Source organism: Schistocerca serialis, chromosome 1 (genome assembly GCF_023864345.2).
Source record: "Schistocerca serialis cubense isolate TAMUIC-IGC-003099 chromosome 1, iqSchSeri2.2, whole genome shotgun sequence".
NCBI lineage: Eukaryota > Metazoa > Arthropoda > Insecta > Orthoptera > Acrididae > Schistocerca > Schistocerca serialis.
In genome coordinates, this window is record NC_064638.1 from 1138397792 (window position 1) to 1138423656 (window position 25865).

At 40.4% G+C, this 25865-nt stretch overlaps 1 protein-coding gene across 1 annotated transcript in view; it reads left to right on the top strand.

Annotated features, from left to right (window-relative positions):
* LOC126459482 (putative inorganic phosphate cotransporter) overlaps nt 1–10455 on the top strand; it is a 189456-nt gene extending 179001 nt beyond the window's left edge. Inside the window, exons 9-10 of the mRNA XM_050095863.1 lie at nt 8261–8396; nt 9904–10455. Coding sequence (XP_049951820.1) covers nt 8261–8396; nt 9904–9938 — 171 coding nt within the window. The 3' untranslated portion in view covers nt 9939–10455. The remainder of the gene's footprint in view (nt 1–8260; nt 8397–9903) is intronic.
* Nucleotides 10456–25865: the final 15410 nt, after the last annotated feature.

Below are 25865 nucleotides of genomic sequence, written 5' to 3' on the forward strand. Positions count from 1 at the left end.
GGAAGCAGTGCTTGGGAAGGGAGTGAGACAGGGTTTTAGCCTCTCCCCGATGTTATTCAGTCTGTATATTGAGCAAGCAGTAAAGGAAACAAAAGCAAAATTCGGAGTAGGTATTAAAATTCATGGAGAAGAAATAAATGAGGTTCGCCGATGACATTGTAATTCTGTCAGAGACAGCAAAGGACTTGGAAGAGCAGTTGAACGGAATGGACAGTGTCTTGAAAGGAGGATATAAGATGAACATCAACAAAAGCAAAACGAGGAAAATGGAATGTAGTCAAATTAAATCGGGTGATTCTGAGGGAATTAATTAGGAAATGAGACACTTAAGGTAGCAAAGGTGTTTTGTAATTGGGGAGCATAATAACTGATGATGGTCGAAGTAGAGAGGATATAAAATGTAGACTGGCAATGGAAAGGAAAGCGTTTCTGAAGAAGAGAAATTTGTTAACATCGAGTATAGATTTAAGTGTTAGGAAGTCGTTTCTGAAAGTATTTGTATTGAGTGTAGCCATGTATGGAAGTGAAACATGGACGATAAATAGTTTGGACAAGAAGAGAATAGAAGCTTTCGAAATGTGGTGCTACAGAAGTATGCTGAAGATTAGATGAGTAGATCAAATAACTAATGAGGAGGTATTAAATAGAATTGGGGAGAAGAGAAGTTTGTGGCACAACTTGACCAGAAGAAGGGATCGGTTGGTAGGACATGTTCTGAGGCATCAAGGGATCACCAATTTAGTATTGGAGGGCAGCGTGGAGGGTAAAAATCGTAGAGGGAGACCAAGAGATGAATACACTAAGCAGATTCAGAAGGATGTAGGTTGCAGTAGGTACTGGGAGATGAAAAAGCTTGCACAGGATAGAGTAGCATGGAGAGCTGCATCAAACCAGTCTCAGAACTGAAGACCACAACAACAACAACAACAAGTTAGTTTAAGTTAGATTAAGTAGTATGTAAGCCTAGGAACCAATGACTTCAGCAGCTTGTCAAAAAAAAAAAAACAAAAAAAAAAAAACAATTTGTTTATGGATTAAAAGGAAAGCTACCAAGAAAATCCGATGCAGTTGATACGCGTAAATGCTGGATGAACGGATGCCACCTGAACGCCAAATTCTTAAAAAGAGACAAAGAGTAATAGGATATTTTTGAGAAAGGGACGGAGAATTAATTATTATATGAAATCCCCTCCACCATGCATCGCCCCAGGTCTCGTGTAGTGTACACATATATGCGAATGTAGACAGTGGAAAATAATGAGGCTTTGGGATGAACCGCATTCTGGTAAGACTTGAGTTTTAAATTTACACGAAAGTTCGATATGTTATCTAAAATAGCTTTTAAACACAGGGTAGCTATAATTGAAGTGCAGTTATTCACGTAGGTCCAGTGGGGCTGTAATTGTATTGAAGCGAAAATTGGTAGACATGCTATTGCGTTAATGCGGAACCGATTTAGGCTGGAAAAAATTAGTTCCATTTGTGACTACCAGGTGAAAACCTGGCACTGTACACTGCATGAGATTTACGCTTTCATTTGACAAGCCATAACGTGGGTGAGTAATATGGCCGCCGAGAAGAGATACCGTGCAGTGTTAGCGGAACAGTTTTATACGAACAGCAGCAATTACAGTGCTGCATTGAAAGAGTATCGCCGACTGAAAGGTCTGTGGAGAAGCCCATTGTCATTAAATGTTTGAAAGAGGATGATACTGAAATTCGAAAACACTTGTGAGCTGGATGTGGCACCTAGAAGGTTCAAATTGCTCTGAGCACTATGGGACTAAACTTCCAATCCCCATGGAAGTTACTGACGAGGTTGTTGTTCCTGTAATTGACCACACGTCCCTAGGATAGTGCTAGTGCTCGTGCAATATGCGAGAATTGTCCATACTATGGTCACAGCACGGAAAGTTTTGCGGCATATTTTACACTATTACCCGTACAAGATGCAGACGGTACAGCAACTGAAACCCCATGATCCGCAGCAACGTTCTGAATTTGCTCCTCTGTTTCTGGCACGGATCGAAGTTGACGTGATGTGGCCGGGAAATATTCTATGGGGGTCCGAGGCAACTTCTACATTACAGGGTGCATTGAATACACAGAATTGCCGAATCTGGGGTACTGTTAAACCACGTGTTGTGCAGGAAGAGTCCCTGCACTGGCCGCGTGTGACTGTGTGTGACGTGGATTGACGAGCACCTTTACAGGGTGAAAAGTATTTAAACCGACAAACTCTGGGAGGTTGTAGGGGACATCAAAACAAATATTTTTCCCTAATGTCATTTTTTCCTATGAGGATTATTTAAACCGGTGGAGGCCGTATTACGCTCTTCACTTGTTAGAGGCTGTATTACGGTTGGTTTGTGGGGTTAAAGGGACCAGACTGCTACGGCCATCGGTCCCGGCTGTATTACGATCTTCAGTTGTTAGAGGGCGTATTACGCTCTTCAGTTATAGACAACTGCTGTCCACCAGTGTAGCAGTGCATTGTCTCTGTTTGCTAATGGAGCGATACACCTGGTGTGAGTACACTGACATGCTTGGTGCGTACTACGTAGCGCACCACAACGGACGAGCTGCACAGCGGGTTTATCAACAACAATATCCTAATCGCCGTATCCCGCATCATACGACCTTTGCTGCTGTGTACCAACGTCTGCGTGAGACCGGGTCGTTTAGCAGATTACCTTGACAGGGACACCGTCGCACAGTTAGAACGCTGCAATTTGAGGAAGCTGTATTGCAACACGTGGAGCGGAATCCTTCAATCAGCACTCGTGCAAAGAACAGTCCTTCGAGAGCAAGTGTTACGTCCATTTCACTTACAGCGTGTCCACAATCTGGAACCAGTTGATTATCCACCCAGAGCACAGTTTTCGCAGTGGTATCTGGGACACTATGAAATGCATCCTACATTTCCATCGTCTGTGTTGTTTACCGATGAAGCAACGTTCGGGTGTGATGGAGTCTTGAACATGCACAATTCGCATGTTTGAAGTGAGGATAACCCACATGCCACAGTTACTAGCGCTCATCACGTGCGGTTCTTCGTTAATGTGTGGGTCGGTATTGTTGGGACTGTTTAATTGGGCCGTATCTGCTACCTAGGCCATTAAATGGCAGGCACTATTACAATTTTCTTGCCAGACCATTGCCGGAATTGCTGGAAAACGTCCCGCTCTCTACTAGACAAAGCATGTGGTTCCTACATGATGGGGCGCCGGCACATTTCAGTCGTCCTGTGCGTCGATTCCTGGACCGACGGTTCCCAGAAACGTGAATTGGCAGAGGTGGTCCTGTACCATGGCCTGCTCGATCCCCAGATATGTCTCCTCTGGACTTTTTGTTGGTTTAATTAATTTATCGCCAGAGAAATCTTCCTCTACCGGTTTAAATACTCCGCATAGGAAAAACTGACATGAGGGAAAAATATTTGTTTTGATGTCCTCTACAACCTCCCAGAGTTTGTCGGTTTAAATACTTTTCACCCTGTATACACGGTCCGTTATCCTTTGGAGAGAATACTACCAAAGGGCCACTCAAGTGTGTCGTGAAGTTTTCTCGTTATCGGGACCTTCTTGTGCAGCATGTGATACGTGTTTTCGAAGAAAGCAACTCTGTAGAAACCACTATTTCTATGCTACATGGGGTAACACATCATGTCGCTCGCCCAGAGAAAGATCTGCTTAATGGAGTCTTCCATGAACGGTATCTCCAGAGGTTTGACAGATGCATGGCATACTAAGTCATACGGTTTGAATGCATGTGACATTTGTCTCTGGGGATATCTAAAGGAACGCACTTGCCAGGGACACGTTTGGTCTCTACCTGAACTGAAGAACAATGTACAGGTAAGCGTTGTTCAGATTCTGTCGCAACTGCTGTGAGCAACTGTTGGTCACGATATTTCACGAATGCAGCATGTAGTTGACGTCTCCGTTGCTCATATTCAATAAACTGCGTAAGCGGCGGTTAATAATAAAACAAACATTTTACCTATCTTTCTTGTTTGACCTTTCCTGCCTACGACCCGCTCCTGATCCATTCCATACGGAAAGAGTCCTTAAGTTTTTCTTGTATTCAAAGCTCCATATTCGCACCTGGTGGCCAACATCGGTTCCGCATTACCGCCCACACTGGACCTCTATGAGTATCTGCACTTTAATTATAACCACCCAGTAATTCTCATACATTAAATACTGTGAGAACTGCTACTGCAGTAAATGTAATGCTAAGGAAACCATAGTCTTTATAAAGACTATTTATGAAAACACTCTTTACACAAATTAATGCCAGTGTATTTTTTTTCTCCTGTGTTAACCTCTTCATTTCAGAGTAGCACTTGCAACTTACATCCTCAATTATTTGCTGGATCTATTCCAATCTCTGCCTTCCTGTACAGTTTTTGCTCTCTACAGCTCCCTGAAGTACCATAGAAGTCATTCCCTCATGTCTTAAAAGATGTCCTATCATCCTGTCCCTTATCCTTATCAGTGTTTTCCTCATATTCCTTTCCTCTCCGATTCTGCGCAGAACTTCCTCATTACTTACCTTATCAATCCACCCAATTTTCAACATTCGCCTGTAGCACCACATCTCAAATGCTTCGATTCTCTTCGGTGTCGGTTTTCCCACAGTCCATGTTTCACTACCGTACAATGCTGTACTACAGACGTACATTCTCAGAAATTTCTTCCACAAATTAAGGCCAATATTTGATATTAGTAGACTTCTCTTGGCCAGGAATTCCCTTTTTTGCCATTGCTAGTCTGCTTTTGATGTCCTCCTTGTTCCGTCCGTTATTGGTTATTTTACTGCCTACGTAGCAGAATTCCTAAACTTCATCTACTACGTGACCGTCAATCCTGATGTTAAGTTTCTCACTGCTCTCATTTCAACTACTTCTCATTACCTTCGTCTTTCTTCGATTCACCCTCAATCCATACTCTGTACTCATTAGACTGTTCATTTCGTTCAGCAGATCATGTAATTCTTCTTCACTTTCACTCAGGATAGCAATGTCATCAGCTAATCGTATCATTTATATCCTTTCACCTTGAATTTTAATTCCACTCCTGAACCTTTCTTTTATTTCCATCATCGCTTCCTCGATGTGCAGATTGAACAGTAGGGGAAAAAGGCTACATCTTTGTCTTACACCCTTTTTAATAAAAGTGTTTCGTTCTTGGTCGTCCACTCTTATTATTCCCTCTTGGCTGTTGTACGTATTGTATATGACCCGTCTCTCCCTATAACGTACCCCTACTTTTCTCAAAATTTCGAACATCTTGCACCATTTTACGTTGTCGAACGCTTTTTCCAGTTCGACAAATCCTACGAACGTGTCTTGATTTTTCGCAAAGTCAGATTTGCCTCTCTCGTGCCTTTACCTTTCCTAAAGCCAAACTGATCGTCATCTAGCGCATCCTCAATTTTCTTTTCCATTTTTCTGTATGTTATTCTTGTAAGCAACGTGGATGCATGAGCTGTTAAGCTCATTGTACGGTAATTCTCGCACTTGTCAGCTCTTGCCGTCTTCGGAATTTTGTGGCTGATATTTTTCTGGAAGTCAGATGGTATGTCGCCAGACTTATACATTCTACACACCAATGTGAATAGTCGTTTTGTTGCCACTTCCCCCAATGATTTTAGAAATGCTGAAGGACTATTATCTATCCCTTCTGCCTTATTTGATCTTAAGTCCTCCAAAGCGCTTTTAAATTCTGATTCTAATACTGGATCCCCTATCTCTTCTAAATCGACTACTGTTTCTTCTTCTATCACATCAGACAAATCTTCCGCCTGATAGAGGTTTTCAATGTATTCTTTCCACCTATCCGCTCTCTCCTCTGCATTTAAAAGTGGAATTACAGTTGCACTCTTAATGTTATCACGCTTGCTTTTAATGTCATTGAAGGTTGTTTTAACTTTCCTGTGTGCTGAACCTGTCCTTCCGACAATCATTTCTTTTTCGATGTCTTCACATTTTTCCTGCAGCCGTTTCGTCTTTCCTTCCCTGCATTTCCTGTGTATTTCATTCCTCAGCGACTTTTATTTCTTTACTCCTGAGTTTCCCGGAACATTTTTGTACTTCCTCCTTTCATGGATCAACCATGGATTAACCATGGTTTCTTCGCAGTTACCTTCTCTGTGCCTATGACTTCCTTCACTACTTCTGCGATGGCCCTTTTTAGAGATGTGCATTCCTCTTCTACTGTACTGTGTACTGAGCTATTCCTTATTGCTGTATCTGTAGCCTAAGAGAACTTCAGCCGTATCTTACCATTCTTTAATACTTCCGTATCCCACTTCTTTGCGTACTGATTGTTCCTGACCAATGTCTTAAACTTCAGCCTACTCTTCATCACTACTATTTTGTGATATGAATCTATGTCTGCTCCTGGGTACGCCTTACAATCCAGTATCTGATTTCGGAATCTCTGTCTGACCATGATGTAATCTAACTGAAATCTTCCCGTATTACCCGGCCTTTTCCATGTATACCTCCTCCTCTTGTGATTCTTGAAGAGAGTATTCGCTATTACTAACTAAAACTTGTTACAGAACTCAATTAGTCTTTCTCCTCTCTTATTCATTGTCCCAAGCCCATATTCTCCTGTAACCTTTTCTTCTACTCCTTCCCCTACAACTACATTCCCGTCTCCCATGACTATTAGATTTTCATATCCCTTTACATACTGTATTACCCTTTCAATATCCTCATACACTTTCTCTATCTCTTCATCTTCAGCTTGCGACGTCGGCATGTATACCTGAACTATCGTTATCGGTGTTGGTTTGCTGTCGATTCTGATAAGAACAACCCTATCACTGAACTGTTAACAGTAACACACTCTCTAACTTACGTTCCTATTCACAACAAATCCTACTCCAGTTATACAATTTTCTGCTACTGTTGATCTTACCCTATACACATCTGACGCCGCGCGCGATTAGCCGAGCGGTCTAAGGCGTTGCAGTGATGGACTGTGCGGCTGGTCCCGGCGGAGGTTCGAGTCCTCCCTCGGGCATGGGTGTGTGTGTTTGTCCTTAGGATAATTTAGGTTAAGTAGCGTGTAAGCTTAGGGACTGACGACCTTAGCAGTTAAGTCCCATAATATTTCACACACATTTGAACATTTTTTGAACACATCTGACCAGAAATGCTTGACTCTTTTTGACTTCATTTCACTGACCCCTACTATATCTAACTTGAGCCATTTCCCTTTTCGGATTTTCTAGTTTCCCTACCGCGTTCAAGCTTCTGACCTTCCACGCCACCACTTGTAGAATGTTATCCTTCCGTTGATTCTGCAATCTTTTTCTCATGGTAACCTCCCCCTTGGCAGTCCCCTCCCGGAGATCCGAATGGGGGACTATCCCCCCCCCCCCTTTTGCCAATGGAGAGATCATCATGACACTTCTTCAGTTACAGGCCACATGTCCTGTGGATGCACGATACGTGTCTTAATGAAGTGATTTCCATTGCCTTCTGCATCCAGTGCATTGCCAGTGGCAAGGGTTTCTTAACTCATAAAAAGTTGAGAATAATCACTTCATAAGAATCTTTTATTTACTCTTCCTACAAATTATCGGAATTTTTGGAATCTAGGTTTCTGAATTAAGTTATCACTACAGAAAATAATGCTCATTGTAACTAGACCATCCTCATACAACACAGAAGATGCTATCTTCAACATTACTCGGCATGTGTTAAGTATATAGTATATGAATAGGCTTATTAGAAAAATCGAAAGGTTTTTGATATATAAGCTTTTCTGATAATTAGTTACGATGTCAATTCGAAGCATTTATATGTCTGGAGTAGAATATGGGCAAGTGACTTTGACAAATAATGTCACATATTTTAACGACACATTTTCTTAATCTGTAGTACAGAAGCAGTTAGTCCGTGCTTTGTCTCTGTAGCAATATACGTTTGTCTTCATTCTGCATAACTCATGATGGGATTAACGTAATACAATATATGAATAATGCCGAACAGCAGGAACGATAGGCTCAAAGAACGCGCCATGAAGACACAGATAACGGCCTCCATCGACACAACACGAGATACCGTGACCATTAGGCTCGGCTTCATACACAGATGTGTCGATGGTTACCAGTTTATAACATGAACAAAATCTTTTGTCATACATAACGTATCCAAGAAATATATTTTTTTCTGTAATATGACTTGTGTTTTCTTACTACGACTTTCTGCAATAACTTTATGTTTGTTTCCCTTACGCAGACACTTGGAGAGTGGAGAATCGTGTTCCTCACCGCAGCTGGGTTCTTCTTCGTAGGCAATCTGATTTTTATCCTCTTTGCTAGCGGAGAAGTTCAACCCTGGAACGATCCAAATTACTCTAGAAAAAAGAAAACAGGTGAGTCTCAAAGCTAAATGTGATAGTATCGTTGCACAGACCAAAAGACTCTGGAGAGTATGTTTGTTTCCGCTCTTACGATTTCATTCATTTCCGAACTGTGATATAAGACTATAGTTATACCAAAGAGAGTGTCCCCTCGTTCCAAAGTATAAAACTGTATTTACAATAATGAAGATTGAGCTGCAAAACTGTAAGGGGAATTCCTTTTTTACACGTGGGGAATTATAAGATTTTAATGGTCAGATAAAAGTAAAAGTTCATTGTGGCCTAATTTCTAATGCCTTTTCATGTCTCATGGTTTCCAAGGGACACTGTTGAATCACAGTGATGCAAGGTTCAGTTGTTCGAATTGTTTCATGAATTAAGTGTAACACACTGAAGTTGTCGGAGTTCCGTATACACGTAAACGCTTCTTGTGGAATCGCTCGAAGCATCGTGGTCAGGCGTTGCTGTATATTCACAACGACTGCGAATTTTCGTGAACAACATTGCACTGTCTTTGCTTATTTTCAGCTTTTCTGTTCTCATTCTCTAAGACAGCCGCCGATCATCCGAGAGCAACCGTCGCACTTGTGTCATTGCAAAATGGAGCGGAAAAGTAGGCAACTTGTTAATGTGAAGTTTTGCCTCAGATTAGGGGAAACGGCGACGGAGACTCGTGGAATATTAATTCACGTATACGGTGTTGAATTAGTGAGTAAAACGTGTATGAGTGACTTAAATGCTTTAGAAACGGAAAGGACGTTGTGTAGCTGCGTTCGGGTCTACACCCACAAACCCTGATAACGTCGAATGTGTACGACAGATGCTTGCGGATGACCAGCGGCTGTCTTTGAGAATGAGAGCGGAAAAGAAGCAAAGACAGTGTAAGCAGTATTGTTCACGAATATTCGCAGACGTTGCGTATGGTCAACATAGTATGACCACAGTGCTTCGAGCGATTCCACAGGAAGCGTTTGCTGACTGTTCCCAACAGCTTGACAACCGATGACAGAAGTGTTTTACGATTACTTTGAAGACCAGTAAAAGTATTTTGTTTGTAACTCTTGTCCTTTTCACCGAACTTTTCAGACGCATTTTGTTTGAAAATGACTGAGACGACTTGAGAAGCGCTCGATGCTCCAGGTATTAGCATTCCTTTGTGCCTTGAACTTCAGCTGTTTCTTGTGGGATACGTGGTTTCAAAAGAAAGGTTATTTATCGTTTCTCTGGAATCTGGGTTTCTTAATGCAAATCGTAGGTTCACTTCTACATGTTTGAGGGCACAATTCGTTTCTCGTTGTGAGATGGATCATACCTCTCCTTGGGTTCGTATACCGTAATTTCTATCCTTCGCGCATGTCTGGGAATAATTCATAAGCCCGAGGGGCAGAGTCCTTTCTGCCCCACTCTCTTCGCCACTGGTTGCTCCTCCATAACTTCAGTTCAACTTAATTTCTGACATAACCACATCTTATATAATGTATTCATAGACAACTGAGAAAGAAAATATTACTTTTTGCAGACTACGGAGCGACTTCTGTGAAGGAGGCAGCGTGAACCAGCTCAAGAAACTGCAGGAAGTTCAGTGACCAACCTGTCCCAGGAAGCGAACCACTGATCTCAAGAACGAAGAAGCCCCGACGTAGTGTATGGTTACCTTACAAGAGACGGGCTGCCGTCGTTCTCAAGCGTTTGGTTCGTTACACTGACTAGTCGTATGTTAGTTAAGTCGTATCGCAGTGCGAAGGAACGTAAACGTTTATATGACAAAACTATTGCTGTGATTCTTTCAACTCAGTTTAATTTACGCCTGAATCGCTACAAAACACTCGCGCAAACCGTATCAAGACTGTATGGACTGAGTGACGCAACTCACCTAATCAGCATATGGCGGCGAAAAAGTATTATTTGTGTAAACTCAGATGTAAGCATCTCAACATGTATTATTTTTATGAAAAATATTAAAGCAAAATATTCTTAGAGATACTAAGCTATTTCTTCATTTTGGGTTAATTTAAGGAAAAATGTTTTTAAATTTTTGGTAAGGTCTTATGGGGCCAAACTGCTGAGATCATAGGTCCCTAAGATTACACACCACTTAATCTAACTTAAACTAACTTACACTAAGAACGACATACACACCCGATGGAGGACTCGAACCTCCGTGGTGGCGGAGAGGGTGGGGAGGGGGGAGGGGGGCGGGGGCAGCCGCGCGGGCCAAGACAAAGCGCCTGAGACCGCGCGGCGGAAAAAATGTTCTGCGGCAATATCAAAAAATACTACCTCGACGTGAATGGCTTATCCCACTTAGTGGTGACCTTTAAAGACACTGTCATAAACTATTAAAAGACCATTTCCTTTGCCGCCTTGCCTGTTACAAAGTCACACTATCAGCTGTTTTCGGCATTGTGCCGTTTTCAAGTGGTGCTCCTACCGTTTAGTACTCGGAAACGGCACAGCGCCGAAATTAGCTGATCGTGTGGTATAAATGACAGTGGTTATATAACAGCCTATGAAATTATCTTTTAATACATTTATGGCTGTGACACCCAATATAAAAAAGTTTATTACCATAAACTTAGGGCCCAAAAGTGGTAGGAAGGGTTGTCCCACTTGAAGATGTTCTGTTTATAACGTCCGGATGTTGCGGACATTTGCTGAGTATGGCGCGAGTGTGAACATGGTATCAGAGCAATCCGTTATAGGTATGTAAAGACCGTGGCACCACCTCGCGACTTAGCCGGTTTTGAACGTGGGATATAAATCGATGGATAACACAGGGCTCATGTCATATGGAAGACTACACAAGAATTTGAGATCAATAAGATCAACGGAGTCTAAGACGGATCTGCAGTATCCTAAAGATCATGTTGCCACACGTCTAAATCGCCACAAAGGACCACCACGAGTGTTTGACAAATGGCCGTCAAGACGCCTCCGCAGTCATAGGGCCAATAGTAATGTAGCACTGTGAGTTCCAACTCAAATAGGGCAAGGTCACAGATTACAGCTGAGGCAACTATCGTTGTCAAATTCAAGGTCACGGCTCCCTCCCTTTTCACCCCTCCAGTGCCCTCATCACCTTCTGCACCCATCTTTGCTACAAGTCAATTGTGTTATATAAAAATGTCAACGTCATCATTTGCTGTTGCTCTCTGCCAGTCGCTACTGCGCTCCACTGCTCTCAGCAAATTTGCTCTCGATCAATTACAATCAATTTCCCCCTCCCCTCCCTTCCCCTACCCTTTCCTTTTTATCATAAAAGTCCAGTTGCCTCTAATTTGAGGTCTGGACGTCATAGTTAAAGGATATCAAAAAAGAGCCATCACCAATGACCAGCCACTGAGTCTGGCCAGAATAAAAGCAGAGGAAGACTGTCAAATTTTGGTCCTTGCTCAAAAGTGTCCCAATGACCAAATAATTTAGCAAATAAATACATGACACCTCTTTCTTTCTCCACCAATCACAGCCTAGTACTATTAGTGCAGTGTAGCTCCATCTGGGCTGCGCTAAAAATATACAAAATATTTATCAAAAACATACGTCATAGTACCTGAATTGTATGAAAAAGACGAACTATATTTGCATTACTCAATTCCAAAAATCGTTTATGTATTGGCACAACAGTCACGTTGGTAAATTTCATTCAAAGCTATATAAGTTTCAATAAGGATAATTGAAACGAATATGTCATACACTTCCCGCAAGTAAATAAAAACCAACATTTGCTTGTAAAATGTAAGTAAAGAATTAGTAACATGTAGTTTTTAATGAAATTAAAAAAATATTTATTTATTTATTATGTAAAAAGAAAGAATGGATTTGAAAATTTTTGTTATTTACTCTTTCAGTACGAACTTTGTTATAGAACCCCTTATTTACGTGTGGTAATAAAAATTCATTTAGACAGAATTAAGCACATTTAAAATTACGTGAACCTTAGCAACCCTCTCATGCTGATAAATTCATACTAACTGATTAAGAACATTTAGTTGAAAATTATATAAATTAAATTTTTTACGTATTTCGGCCTTGGCACACATTTTCTAAATGTAGTGGTTTTTTAAATATTTACTGAATTCTTTCTCGGCGTTAGCTATGGCACACAAGACTGTCTCTGTTAGCAGAAAATGGTTAAATATTGCCAGGCCGACTTGAACGTTTAATTATTATTGACAAAACACACTTCACTATACGTTTAAGTTATTTGCTTTAGAAATTGAAAGAACCAACAGATTAACAACTTCAACGTCAGTTATCCGCCTATGAATGCACAAATGTAAAACCAGTAATAAATTCCGTCAGCCTCAGGATCGCTGTAAAAGAAAAATATTTCGTAATTCACTGCTAATTTTATCTGCTCCCGATTTACGGGTTTGGTTAATTTTTTAGGGGAACAATTTTTTAAATGTGCCGCCGCTGCAAATCATTCGGTCGCGGCACATCCCAGCAACACCAACGATAATCGCTAAAATGCTGAAAATTCTTTAAAGAAATATTATAGATGACATGGGCAAGCTAATTTACATTACTTTGTGATTTCTCCTCTAATGGCGGCTAAAGATAGATACAGACAAAAGAAGTCTACTCATTCATAAAATGCTACGTCACAGGTTCCTCTCTCTCTCTCAGCTCTCGAGGAAGACGACAAAGAATGCACATTATGTATCTCTATTTATACTATTGCTGCTTGTTAATTTCTCTTTGCAATCTTACAACATTATTTTCCTCTGTGGCTGTATTTTACATTTTTTTATCGCAGATATTAACATATTTCGTAATTACATTATGAGTATTGAAATATTGCAATCATAAATACATCGAGAATATTATTACAGAAAATATTACAATAATAACGAATGTCCTTTATACAAAATTAAATAATATTTTTTTGTTAAACATTAACAGTACATACGAATTGCTTCATAGGCGTACATAGTACAATTAAATGTCATTTCATTTTATTAATAGTGTGTGTGCTACCAGGGAACGTTACATTGCCCCCTGGCAGCATTTGGCAAAGAGTTTCTATACTTTGACACAATGGTGCCAGTAACGTTCTTTACAATTCTGTTTATTTTTATGGAATGGCTCTTTTAATTAGTCCCAGTGTTATATATGTTCATGGCTCCCCCATATGGGCGAAGGCAGACAGGAAACCTGGGCAAAACTGTGCCGGAGCCCAGCTATCCCTGTTGGTTCATGATTAATCTTGTCTCTTTAACAGTGATTCCTTTGAAATGATTTAGCAGTTTGTCATCAACGGTTACATAATATCACAGTCACATACAGTTCAACGAAAGTTTGTTGTGTTTGATTAACAACTCGTAATTATCATTTTTGCGATATACCGCAAGGTCACTTGTCCTAGGATATATCACTTAGTTTTTTGAAATCATTTAGTACAACGTCACTTTTCATAATGTTCCCATTACCTACGTGTTACAAATCCATCTCCTACACTTGTTAGTGTTCATTTTCTCTCGTCAATTTACTGGTATACATAATAAGTGTTCAATGTTGTCAAAAATCGAGTTCATTGACATGTTATGCAGTTTGTGTAAATATTTTGGAATATATAATGCTGTAGTTGGTGAGCGGTGCGGAGTGATTGTTGAGCGGCGCTCGGCGCGGCGCGTCGGCTCCGTGTAGGTCACCGCCCCCGGTGTTGACAGCTACAGCGCGGAGAGGCGTGTGACTGTCTGGTCTGCTACGGGCTGCTGCGGCCGCTGCATGGCTGAAGTAGCCGGATGCGCGTTGTATATCAGCTCGCCCGTGTGACATCTTCTTGCAGTGCTCCAGCAAACATGCAACAAGTTCACAAACAGTGTACTATCCTTATGGGCATTTTTCCTGCTGTGGGAAAGAACGCACACAGTTGTTGTTGTTGTGGTCTTCAGTCCTGAGACTGGTTTGATGCAGCTCTCCATGCTACTCTATCCCGTGCAAGCTTTTTCATCTCCCAGTACCTACTGCAACCTACATCCTTCTGAATCTGCTTAGTGTATTCATCTCTTGGTCTCCCTCTACGATTTTTACCCTCCACGCTGCCCTCCAATACTAAATTGGTGATCCCTTGATGCCTCAGAACATGTCCTACCAACCGATCCCTTCTTCTGGTCAAGTTGTGCCACAAACTTCTCTTCTCCCCAATCCTATTCAATACTTCCTCATTAGTTATGTGATCTACCCATCTAATCTTCAGCATTCTTCTGTAGCACCACATTTCGAAAGCTTCTATTCTCTTCTTGTCCAAACTATTTATCGTCCATGTTTCACTTCCATACATGGCTACACTCCATACGAATACTTTCAGAAACGACTTCCTGACACTTAAATCAATACTGGATGTTAACAAATTTCTCTTCTTCAGAAACGCTTTCCTTGCCATTGCCAGCCTACATTTTATATCCTCTCTACTTCGACCATCATCAGTTATTTTGCTCCCCAAATAGCAAAACTCCTTTACTACTTTAAGTGCCTCATTTCCTAATCTAATTCCCTCAACATCACCCGACTTAATTTGACTACATTCCATTATCCTTGTTTTGCTTTTGTTGATGTTCATCTTATATCCTCCTTTCAAGACACTGTCCATTCCATTCAACTGCTCTTCCAAGTCCTTTGCTGTCTCTGACAGAATTACAATGTCATCGGCGAACCTCAAAGTTTTTATTTCTTCTCCATGAATTTTAATACCTACTCCGAATTTTTCTTTTGTTTCCTTTACTGCTTGCTCAATATACAGATTGAACAACATCGGGGAGAGGCTACAACCCTGTCTTACTCCCTTCCCAACCACTGCTTCCCTTTCATGTCCCTCGACTCTTATAACTGCCATCTGGTTTCTGTACAAATTGTAAATAGCCTTTCGCTCCCTGTATTTTACCCCTGCCACCTTTAGAATTTGAAAGAGAGTATTCCAGTCAACATTGTCAAAAGCTTTCTCTAAATCTACAAATGCTAGGAACGTAGGTTTGCCTTTCCTTAATCTTTCTTCTAAGATAAGTCGTAAGGTCAGTATTGCCTCACGTGTTCCAGTGTTTCTACGGAATCCAAACTGATCTTCCCCGAGGTTGGCTTCTACTAGTTTTTCCATTCGTCTGTAAAGAATTCGTGTTAGTATTTTGCAGCTGTGACTTATTAAGCTGATAGTTCGGTAATTTTCACATCTGTCAACACCTGCTTTCTTTGGGATTGGAATTATTATATTCTTCTTGAAGTCTGAGGGTATTTCGCCTGTTTCATACATCTTGCTCACCAGATGGTAGAGTTTTGTCAGGACTGGCTCTCCCACGGCCGTCAGTAGTTCCAATGGAATATTGTCTACTCCGGGGGCCTTGTTTCGACTCAGGTCTTTCAGTGCTCTGTCAAACTCTTCACGCAGTATCATATCTCCCATTTCATCTTCATCTACATCCTCTTCCATTTCCATAATATTGTCCTCAAGTACATCGCCCTTGTATAGACCCTCTATATACTCCTTCCACCTTTCTGCTTTCCCTTCTTTGCTTAGAACTGGGTTTCCATCTGAGCTCTTGATATTCATACAAGTCGTTCTCTTATCTCCAAAGGTCTCTTTAATTTTCCTGTAGGCGGTATCTATCTTACCCCTAGTGAGATAGGCCTCTACATCCTTACATTTGTCCTCAAGCCATCCCTGCTTAGCCATTTTGCACTTCCTGTCGATCTCATTTTTGAGACGTTTGTATTCTTTTTTGCCTGTTTCACCTACTGCATTTTTATATTTTCTCCTTTCATCAATTAAATTCAATATTTCTTCTGTTACCCAAGGATTTCTACTAGCCCTCGTCTTTTTACCTACTTGATCGTCTGCTGCCTTCACTACTTCATCCCTCAAAGCTACCCATTCGTCTTCTACTGTATTTCTTTCCCCCATTCCTGTCAATTGCTCCCCTATGCTCTCCCTGAATCTCTGTACAACCTCTGGTTCTTTCAGTTTATCCAGGTCCCATCTCCTTAAATTCCCACCTTTTTGCAGTTTCTTCAGTTTTAATCTACAGGTCATAACCAATAGATTGTGGTCAGAGTCCACATCTGCCCCTGGAAATGTCTTACAATTTAAAACCTGGTTCCTAAATCTCTGTCTTACCATTATATAATCTATCTGATACCTTTTAGTATCTCCAGGGTTCTTCCATGTATACAACCTCCTATCATGATTCTTAAACCAAGTGTTAGTTATGATTATGTTGTGCTCTGTGCAAAATTCGACCAGGCGGCTTCCTCTTTCATTTCTGTCCCCCAATCCATATTCACCTACTATCTTTCCTTCTCTCCCTTTTCCTACACTCGAATTCCAGTCACCCATGACTATTAAATTTTCGTCTCCCTTCACAATCTGAATAATTTCTTTTATTTCATCATACATTTCTTCAATTTCTTCGTCATCTGCAGAGCTAGTTGGCATATAAACTTGTACTACTGTAGTAGGCGTGGGCTTCGTATCTATCTTGGCCACAATAATGCGTTCACTATGCTGTTTGTAGTAGCTTACCCGCATTCCTATTTTCCTATTCATTATTAAACCTACTCCTGCATTACCCCTATTTGATTTTGTGTTTATAACCCTGTAGTCACCTGACCAGAAGTCTTGTTCCTCCTGCCACCGAACTTCACTAATTCCCACTATATCTAACTTCAACCTATCCATTTCCCTTTTTAAATTTTCTAACCTACCTGCCCGATTAAGGGATCTGACATTCCACGCTCCGATCCGTAGAACGCCAGTTTTCTTTCTCCTGATAACGACATCCTCTTGAGTAGTCCCCGCCCGGAGATCCGAATGGGGGACTATTTTACCTCCGGAATATTTTACCCAAGAGGACGCCATCATCATTTAATCATACAGTAAAGCTGCATGCCCTTGGGAAGAATTACAGCTGTAGTTTCCCCTTGCTTTCAGCCGTTCGCAGTACCAGCACAGCAAGGCCGTTTTGGTTATTGTTACAAGGCCAGATCAGTCATTCATCCAGACTGTTGCCCTTGCAACTACTGAAAAGGCTGCTGCCCCTCTTCAGGAACCACACGTTTGTCTGGCCTCTCAACAGATACCCCTCCGTTGTGGTTGCACCTACGGTACGGCTATCTGTATCGCTGAGGCACGCAAGCCTCCCCACCAACGGCAAGGTCCGTGGTTCATGGGGGGGGGGCACACAGTTATTGGCAGTTATTATTCAGTAGGCCTTCACTAGTCTGGTTTGCACAATGTTTCGTTGTCACAGTAACGCGTTTTATGGGCACACAATATTTTTTCACCATGTCATGACTTGTCATTAGTCACACGCAAGTTATCACCTTAGAACAAAATGTATCTCTGTAGTCAATGCGCTTTCCTGGCGTCCCTTGACACACAAAGAGTTATAGTTTGACACTAGCTTGGTCCACCGTCTGTTATCGGCTCACTGTTCGTGTCGTGTTAGTTCCTTGTCCACTTGCACACACGGCGATGATACAGTTTCTTATTGCTTGTTCAAAACAACCTCGTGACTTATTGCTGCAGTTTTAACAGTCACTGTCTGTCTCTGCCACACAATACTGCACTCTTGTTTAAGTTTTTTCAGTTACAATGTCCGTTGTGCAATTTTTTGTAACAGCACATTCGTAACTTCTTTGTTCGCTCTTTACCAAGGTGTGTGATAATTGCGTACATGGTAACAAATATTAAAATTTCTTATTAGTTTGCCCAAAAATCATCTATATTTATGTTCGAGTAGATTTTATTTGTGCATTCCAGCCGGATTCAGGCATATTGTTCAATAACTCCTTTGAAAATATGTCTCACTTTACTTGCAAGGTCCTACGTAACTACAGTGTAGTCTCTGTAGGCTAAAATTGACTTGGACTGTATCAGGCTAGCTCTTTTTACTGATTCGATCTGCACATGCTTCAATTGAAGCTTCTTTGTGCGTAACTTTGCGTTACTTAAATTTGCAATACGTTTGCCTCCCATGGTGCCCTCGAGTCACTACTGGATGCATTACTCTCTTTGATAAAACTGGTTGAAAATAAAGTTCTCAGGGTTTCATATTATTGATATTATTCTGGGTTCGAATCTGTCCATCTGACAGCTACACACACACACACACACACACACACACACACACACACACACACACACACACACATATATATATATATATATATATATATATATATATAATGGAAAAGACTGTACCAAGAAATATTTCAAGTGTGACACACATATAGAATATCATGCGGTACACAAACTAATCACTACTGAAATGTTCCTCCTGACTGATCTCTGTCACAGTTTAGCACTACAAATAATTGCACTAATCAGGTTATCTGTGCAGACATTTAGAACATGCTTAAACTAACACTAATTAAAAAGGAAGACATAACACAAATAATCATAAACAAAAGAGAAAGTCAATCGTATTCTTATAACTAAATACTTCTACACTAGTACATTAGCCGGCCGCGGTGGCCGTGCGGTTCTAGGCGCTCCAGTCCGGAGCCGCGCTGCTGCTACGGTCGCAGGTTCGAATCCTGCCTCGGGCATGGATGAGTGTGATTTCCTTAGGGTAGTTAGGTTTAAGTAGTTCTAAGTTCTAGGGGACTGATGACCACAGCAGTTGAGTCCCATAGTGCTCAGAGCCATTTTTTGAACTAGTACATTATCTCTACAGATCACACATCATTAATGTTCATTCATTTCCAAAAGAATGGTGTCCCTTTTTACACATAACACATAGGACTATTAGTCATTTATTGTAGGAATATTTTCACATCCTTACGCAGATACAGTCCCTGTACTCTCCCTGAGTGGGGATCTGCTAAGAGATAGCTACTATTTCCTTCTTGGACCATGGAATGGAGTATGAGGCTCGATTGTAGGTTTTGTGAGGCTTCACCTCGATATTGTATCGATATCCCTTAACAATTCCTGGTCATTCTGAAAATACATTTGCATAGTCAGATAATAACTGTACCAAATCCTGCTGTTGCATTGAGTTCAAATTTTTGGACTGTGATACTTTGTTCACAAGTGCGTCCACATTTGCTTTTAATTGATCACTTTGTACGTCTGGATAATAGAGATTTTGTCCTAGAGAATGATTGTCTAAATGAAGTATCCACTGATTCCTACATTTTATGTTAATAGCATTACAATTAGGCACAGGTACCTCTTCAGATCTGAGCATGGACAATTCTATCCTCTTACCCGTGTTCATCAAACTTAATTTTCACTGAGAAAGGTCGATTACTGCGTCCCTTTCTCCCAAAAATCTACCCCTAAAATGCAGGCTATCTTTAAACCCTTTACTACCAGGAACGAGCACGCTATGGCTTCTCCCCCTATATACATCTCTACCCGCATTTAGAGTTTAATTATTTGTCGCTGTGCACTAATGGCTCCAGTGACTTTGCAATTGTTCACAGGAAAAGTCAGCATACGCTTTTCTTTCCCCAGTGCTCTGAATAGGTCCATACTCATGACACTGACAGTAGCACCTGTATCTACGATTGCTTGCACATTAATACTGTTAATTTTGATCTCTATTATCGCTTGTACTTTGTCTTTGTGCTCCTTTATGCACGTGGGTGGTTCAGTTATTAATTCATGTCCCATCTGTACCCCGTCATTATACCTGAGGATACAGATTCCCGATATTTTGTTCTGTGTCGGGCTGCTCTCACTCCAAACCTCAGCCGACGATGGAGAGCGTATCTCGGCTGAATCTAGTTTGTTGGATTATTACGGGTGGATGGGTGTGGCTGCTCTGTGTCGCTGACCTCCACTATGTCTAAGTTGTGTTGCGTCGGCCGCCACGGTTGCGCAATTGGCGCCTTTTGTGGTGGCGGTCGGTTATTGTCATATCTTTCACTGTTTTGCCGGTTCGGACTGGGCCTCTGGTTTTGTGGCCAAGTTCGGTTTGCATCGTTATATGTATTGGTGTTCCACGGCCCCCTGGCATTTTTCCATCTACTATTGCTTGGTGGGCCTGTTTCATATCGGTCCTCTGACCTCCTTTTCCGGTCATTATTCACCGGCGGACTATTGCCGTTCCGGTCTCTACCTCTATTCCCGTTTTGTACATAATCTTGTCTCCTATTGTTACCTCCGCCGTTTCCATTATTTGGTGGAGGCGTGTTATTTCGACAATTTCTGTAACCGTTTCCGTTACTTCTAGCCTGTTCAGAGGCTGCCTTAACATCCTCCTGAATCAGGTCAATTGAGTCCAGAACAGACAAGAAATGTTCCATGTCGTTCTCCGGTACGTGTATAAGTTTTTCCTTTACGTGTATCGGCAAGTGTGATTTAAAAAGTCTGATCAAATCCCGGGATGAAATCTGCTCGTCCCAGTAACGGGTCTTATTAATATATTTCTCAAAATACTTTCGAAAATTGCCTAATCGTGGAGAATACGGCTCTGGATTATATACCTCTTTCCGCAATCTCTCCTGAATACACGTTGACCAATATTTGGCCAAGAATGTCTTTTCAAATTGCTCATATGTGTCGCAACTGTCAGCTGCTTCGGTTGCCCACAATGCAGCATGTCCTTGTATGTAAGACATAACGAACTGTATTTTCTGTGTATGACTCCAAACGCTAGGCAAAATGTTTCTAAATCCCTTGATAAACACTACAGGGTGAACAGATTTCTTCTACGTTGTAAAGATCTGAAACTGTCGGTTTTAAATCAGGCTTTCTTCAATCACTATTTTGGAGTGACATTTGTTTGTTTCGCTAACATTGGTTGCCTGTTCTGTCTCGCAGTCGCAATTTTTCACTGCTGTATTTATATGCCTATCATTGTTGGACCCGGCTGGCGTGACACACGCCCGTGCGTCGCCGTGCAACAAGCTGTTTTCCAGCTACGCATGACGATGGTTGACATTCCGCTGCCACAGCGGAATGCCAGTGTGCACTGCCCTTTTTAGGTCCTGCACTTCCGCACTCGAGCCCAAGTCTTTGGCCTCAGTCGCGGCGTGCACCTTCTCGTCTATTTTTTTTATAAATTCGTTTTCAATTTTGTTCGCCTGTTCGGACATTTTCTGCTCTATTGCTTGACTTGTGTCAAGTTTCTAATTTTTCCAACCTGTTAGCCATACACTAATTTCATCTACGATACTGGCGTTAGCCACCTGGATATTATCTACCCTTTCGCTCAGTTCTTGCACCGCTTTGGGTATGGTTTCATAGTTTTGTCTCAAACTAACAATCTCACTTTGCATAGCTTCCAAAGATTGCATTAACTGCAAGTCTCTCTCGTGCTGGCATCGATCACGCTCTGCTTGTTTAGCATCACGTTCATTATCGCGTTCTGCTTGCATACGTGCAAATTCAGCTTGGAAATTGAGCATGCGCTCAAACATAACCCTTAATGATTGCACTTCTGACACCTCACCACTTTTAATGAAATTAAAAAAAATAATTATTAATTTCCTTTTTTTTAAAAAAAATAAATTTTTTGATTTTATTTTTCTTTCCTTCTGTACGTACGAACTTTGTTGTAGGACCTCTTATTTACGTGTGGTAATAAAAATTCATTTACACAGAATTAAGTACGTTTAAAATTATGTAAATTCATATTAACTGATTAAGAATATTTAGTTGAGAATTAAATCCTCGGCCTCGGCACACATTTTCTAAATGCAGTGGGTTTTTTTAACAATATTTACTGAATTCTTTCCCGGCGTTAGCTATGGAACACAAGACTGTCTCTATTAGCAGAAAATGGTTAAATATTGCCAAGCCGACGTTTAATTATCATCGATAAAACACACTTCACTATACATTTAGGTTATTTGAAAGAACCAAAATTGTTAAATTCCAACGTTAACTATCTGCCTATGAATGCACAAATGTGAAACTAGTAAATAACTCCGTCAGTCTCAGGATCGCTGTAAAAGAAAAAACATTTTCTTAATTCACTGCTAATCTTTATCTGCTCCCGATTTACGGGTTTGGTTAATTTTTCCTTAGCGGAACAATTTTTTAAATGTGCCGCCGCTGCAAATCGTTCGGTCGCGGCACAGCCCAGCAACACCGCTAAAAACGCTGAAAATTCTTTAAAGAAATATTATAGATGACATGGGCAAGCTAATTTACATTAATAATACACACTTTTGATAAATTATAATGTATTTAGACCACAACAATAAGTCAACTTACATTAGTTTGTAATTTCTCCTCTAATGGCCGCTAAATCTAGATACAGACAGAAGAAGTCTACCCATTCATAAAATGCTACGTCACAGCTTGCTCTCACTTTCAGCTCTACAGGGAGACGACAAAGAATACACACTACGTGGTGGTTTTTATATTACTGCTGACCATTAACATCTCTTTGTAATCTTACAACATTATTTTCCTCTGTGGCTGAATTTTACATTTTTGTTATCGCAGATATTGACACATTTCGCAATTACATTATGAGTATAGAAATATTACAATCATAAATACATGGAGAATATTACTACAGAAAATATTACAATAATAACGAATGTCTTTTGCGCAAAATTAAATAATAATTTTTTGTTAAATAATTACAGTATATACAAATTGCTTCATAGCGGCGTATATGGTACAATTAAATTTTTGGTTATCAATAGTGCGAGTTTGCCAGGGAACGTTACACACTCTCTGGTCCGCGTCTAGTGCTTGTAGGTGGCACAGTATTTCTACTTTCAACTGAATCACTGGCTGGCAGTGGCAACATTTCTTGCCCTTTTTTGTGGCGGCGTTCGTAGCGACAAGCAATTCGCTGTAGAAACGGCTTACGAAGTCACCGCCACACTTTTAATAGCGGGCCGACCGGTCCGCTGGAACAGTGAACAGAAAGATGAAAACCCAAACACTCTGATTAAATAAAAGTCGGTACTTATCTTTATTAACGAAGATACAGAAACACAGTAGTGAACTCCGTGTCTACAGAGATCTGTCTAGTTCGAGTCGGAGCGGCTAGGTCAGCGTCGGCTGACGACAAACAACAACTCTGCTGCGATGAACACACAACTGACTAGCAAGTACACAATTCCGTGGCGAGTATACAACTGAGCGGCGAATACAGAACTGTCCTAGCGCTCGCGACTCCAGCGCTTAAGAAACCAGAAGCCAGCGGTGGCGCGCGCAGACTTGCGGCGATTTCCTGTCTCGCTGGCGCTGCTTTTGCGGACTGCGTCCGGACTTTGATGCTGCCAACCTTTTGGCAGCGGGCTCGGGTGGCATTACTGGCTAGGATATAACACCCTTCTGCCCCCAGATTCTCACATTGTACTTCCTGAACTACGCCACTAACATTACTTTGTGCCCCACTTTCTAACTCGGTATCACTGCTTGCTAACTGTTGCACTGCTTGCTAACTGTTGTTCATTATCCATGTTTATATTTTTCTGACTACGCAATCTAACTATAGTCAACAAAAGAAACAAAATCTGAACTAAATATCCTAACACTCAGGTTTCACTGACATAATCACACAAGAAATGGTCATTTGTTGAAACACACTTATTATATACTACGATGACTAACTACTCAAATGTCCTGTTATTTTAAAAAAATAACACTAACAAAAAGCACACCACTAATGATCCGAGAACACCGCCCTGAGGCTACTTTACTACCCACAGGACAACTACACTGTAGCTTTACCTTTTGGTGATCTATCTTGGGTGCATCTGCCCCCTGGTATTGTGGTAGGTAATTAATTTTTTGATATAATGAACTCTCTTCTTCAGCTTGCCTCTGGGTATATAGTGTTCTCATGCAAAAAATCATATACAGGTATTAACACACAATATTGGTTAGGCAATACATACAATACGTGAGATATTATTAATTGTTCTCCAACAAAGTTCGACTACAATAATTCGCTAGTTATCTCATGGGTATTTTGTGGCCACTGCTTATTCGTGCCCCGCGTTATTGGGCGCCACATTAATGAAATAAAAAAAAATTATTTATTTATTATGTAAAAAAAATAAAATGAATGGATTTGAAAATTTTTGTTATTTACTCTTTCAGTACGAACTTTGTTGTAGAACCCCTTATTTACGTGTGGTAATAAAAATTCATTTAGACAGAATTAAGCACATTTAAAATTACGTGAACCTTAGCAACCCTCTCATGCTGATAAATTCATACTAACTGATTAAGAACATTTAGTTGAAAATTATATAAATTAAATTTTTTACGTATTTCGGCCTTGGCACACATTTTCTAAATGTAGTGGTTTTTTAAAAATTTACTGAATTCTTTCCCGGCGTTAGCTATGGAACACAAGACTGTCTCTGTTAGCAGAAAATGGTTAAATATTGCCAGGCCGACCTGAATGTTTAATTATCATTGACAAAACACACTTCACTATACGTTTAAGTTATTTGCTTTAGAAATTGAAAGAACCAACAGATTAACAACTTCAACGTTAGTTATCCGCCTATGAATGCACAACTGTAAAACCAGTAATAAATTCCGTCAGCCTCAGGATCGCTGTAAAAGAAAAATATTTCGTAATTCACTGCTAATTTTATCTGCTCCCGATTTACGGGTTTGGTTAATTTTTTAGCGGAACAATTTTTTAAATGTGCCGCCGCTGCAAATCGTTCGGTCGCGGCACATCCCAGCAACACCAACGATAATCGCTAAAAATGCTGAAAATTCTTTAAAGAAATATTATAGATGACATGGGCAATCTAATTTACATTAGTAATACACAATTTTGGTAAATTATAATGTATTTAGACCACAACAATAATTAAACTTACATTACTTTGTAATTTCTCCTCTAATGGAGGCTAAAGATAGATACAGACAAAAGAAGTCTACTCATTCATAAAATGCTACGTCACAGGTTCCTCTCTCTCTCAGCTCTCGAGGAAGACGATAGAGAATGCACATTATGTATCCCTATTTATACTATTGCTGCTTGCTAATTTCTCTTTGCAATCTTACAACATTATTTTCCTCTGTGGCTGTATTTTACATTTTTATTATTGCAGATATTAACATATTTCGTAATTACATTATGAGTATTGAAATATTACTTATAATCATAAATACATCGAGAATATTATTACAGAAAATATTACAATAATAACGAAGTCCTTTATACAAAATTAAATAATATTTTTTTGTAAAACAATTACAGTACATACGAATTGCTTCATAGGCGTACATAGTACAATTAAATGTCATTTCTTTTTATTAATAGTGTGTGTGCTGCCAGGGAACATTACAAGTTGTCGAAGATGGGTCCCTCTTTAAATACTACCTATATTTTCTCAGCTAAACAAATATCAGAAATGCTATTGTACATATGCAGTGTAATTATTTTTAATTTTTATTACAGGTCATGAAAATAGAGCACCCTCATTCTTTGGTACCAATAACAAGAGCAAAAGTTAACTCAACACTCTCATATTTTTGTTTGTTAATTCTAACTTTCTTAAACTGAATTGGTTTTTTTTCGCTACCTTGAAATTCAGTTAAAT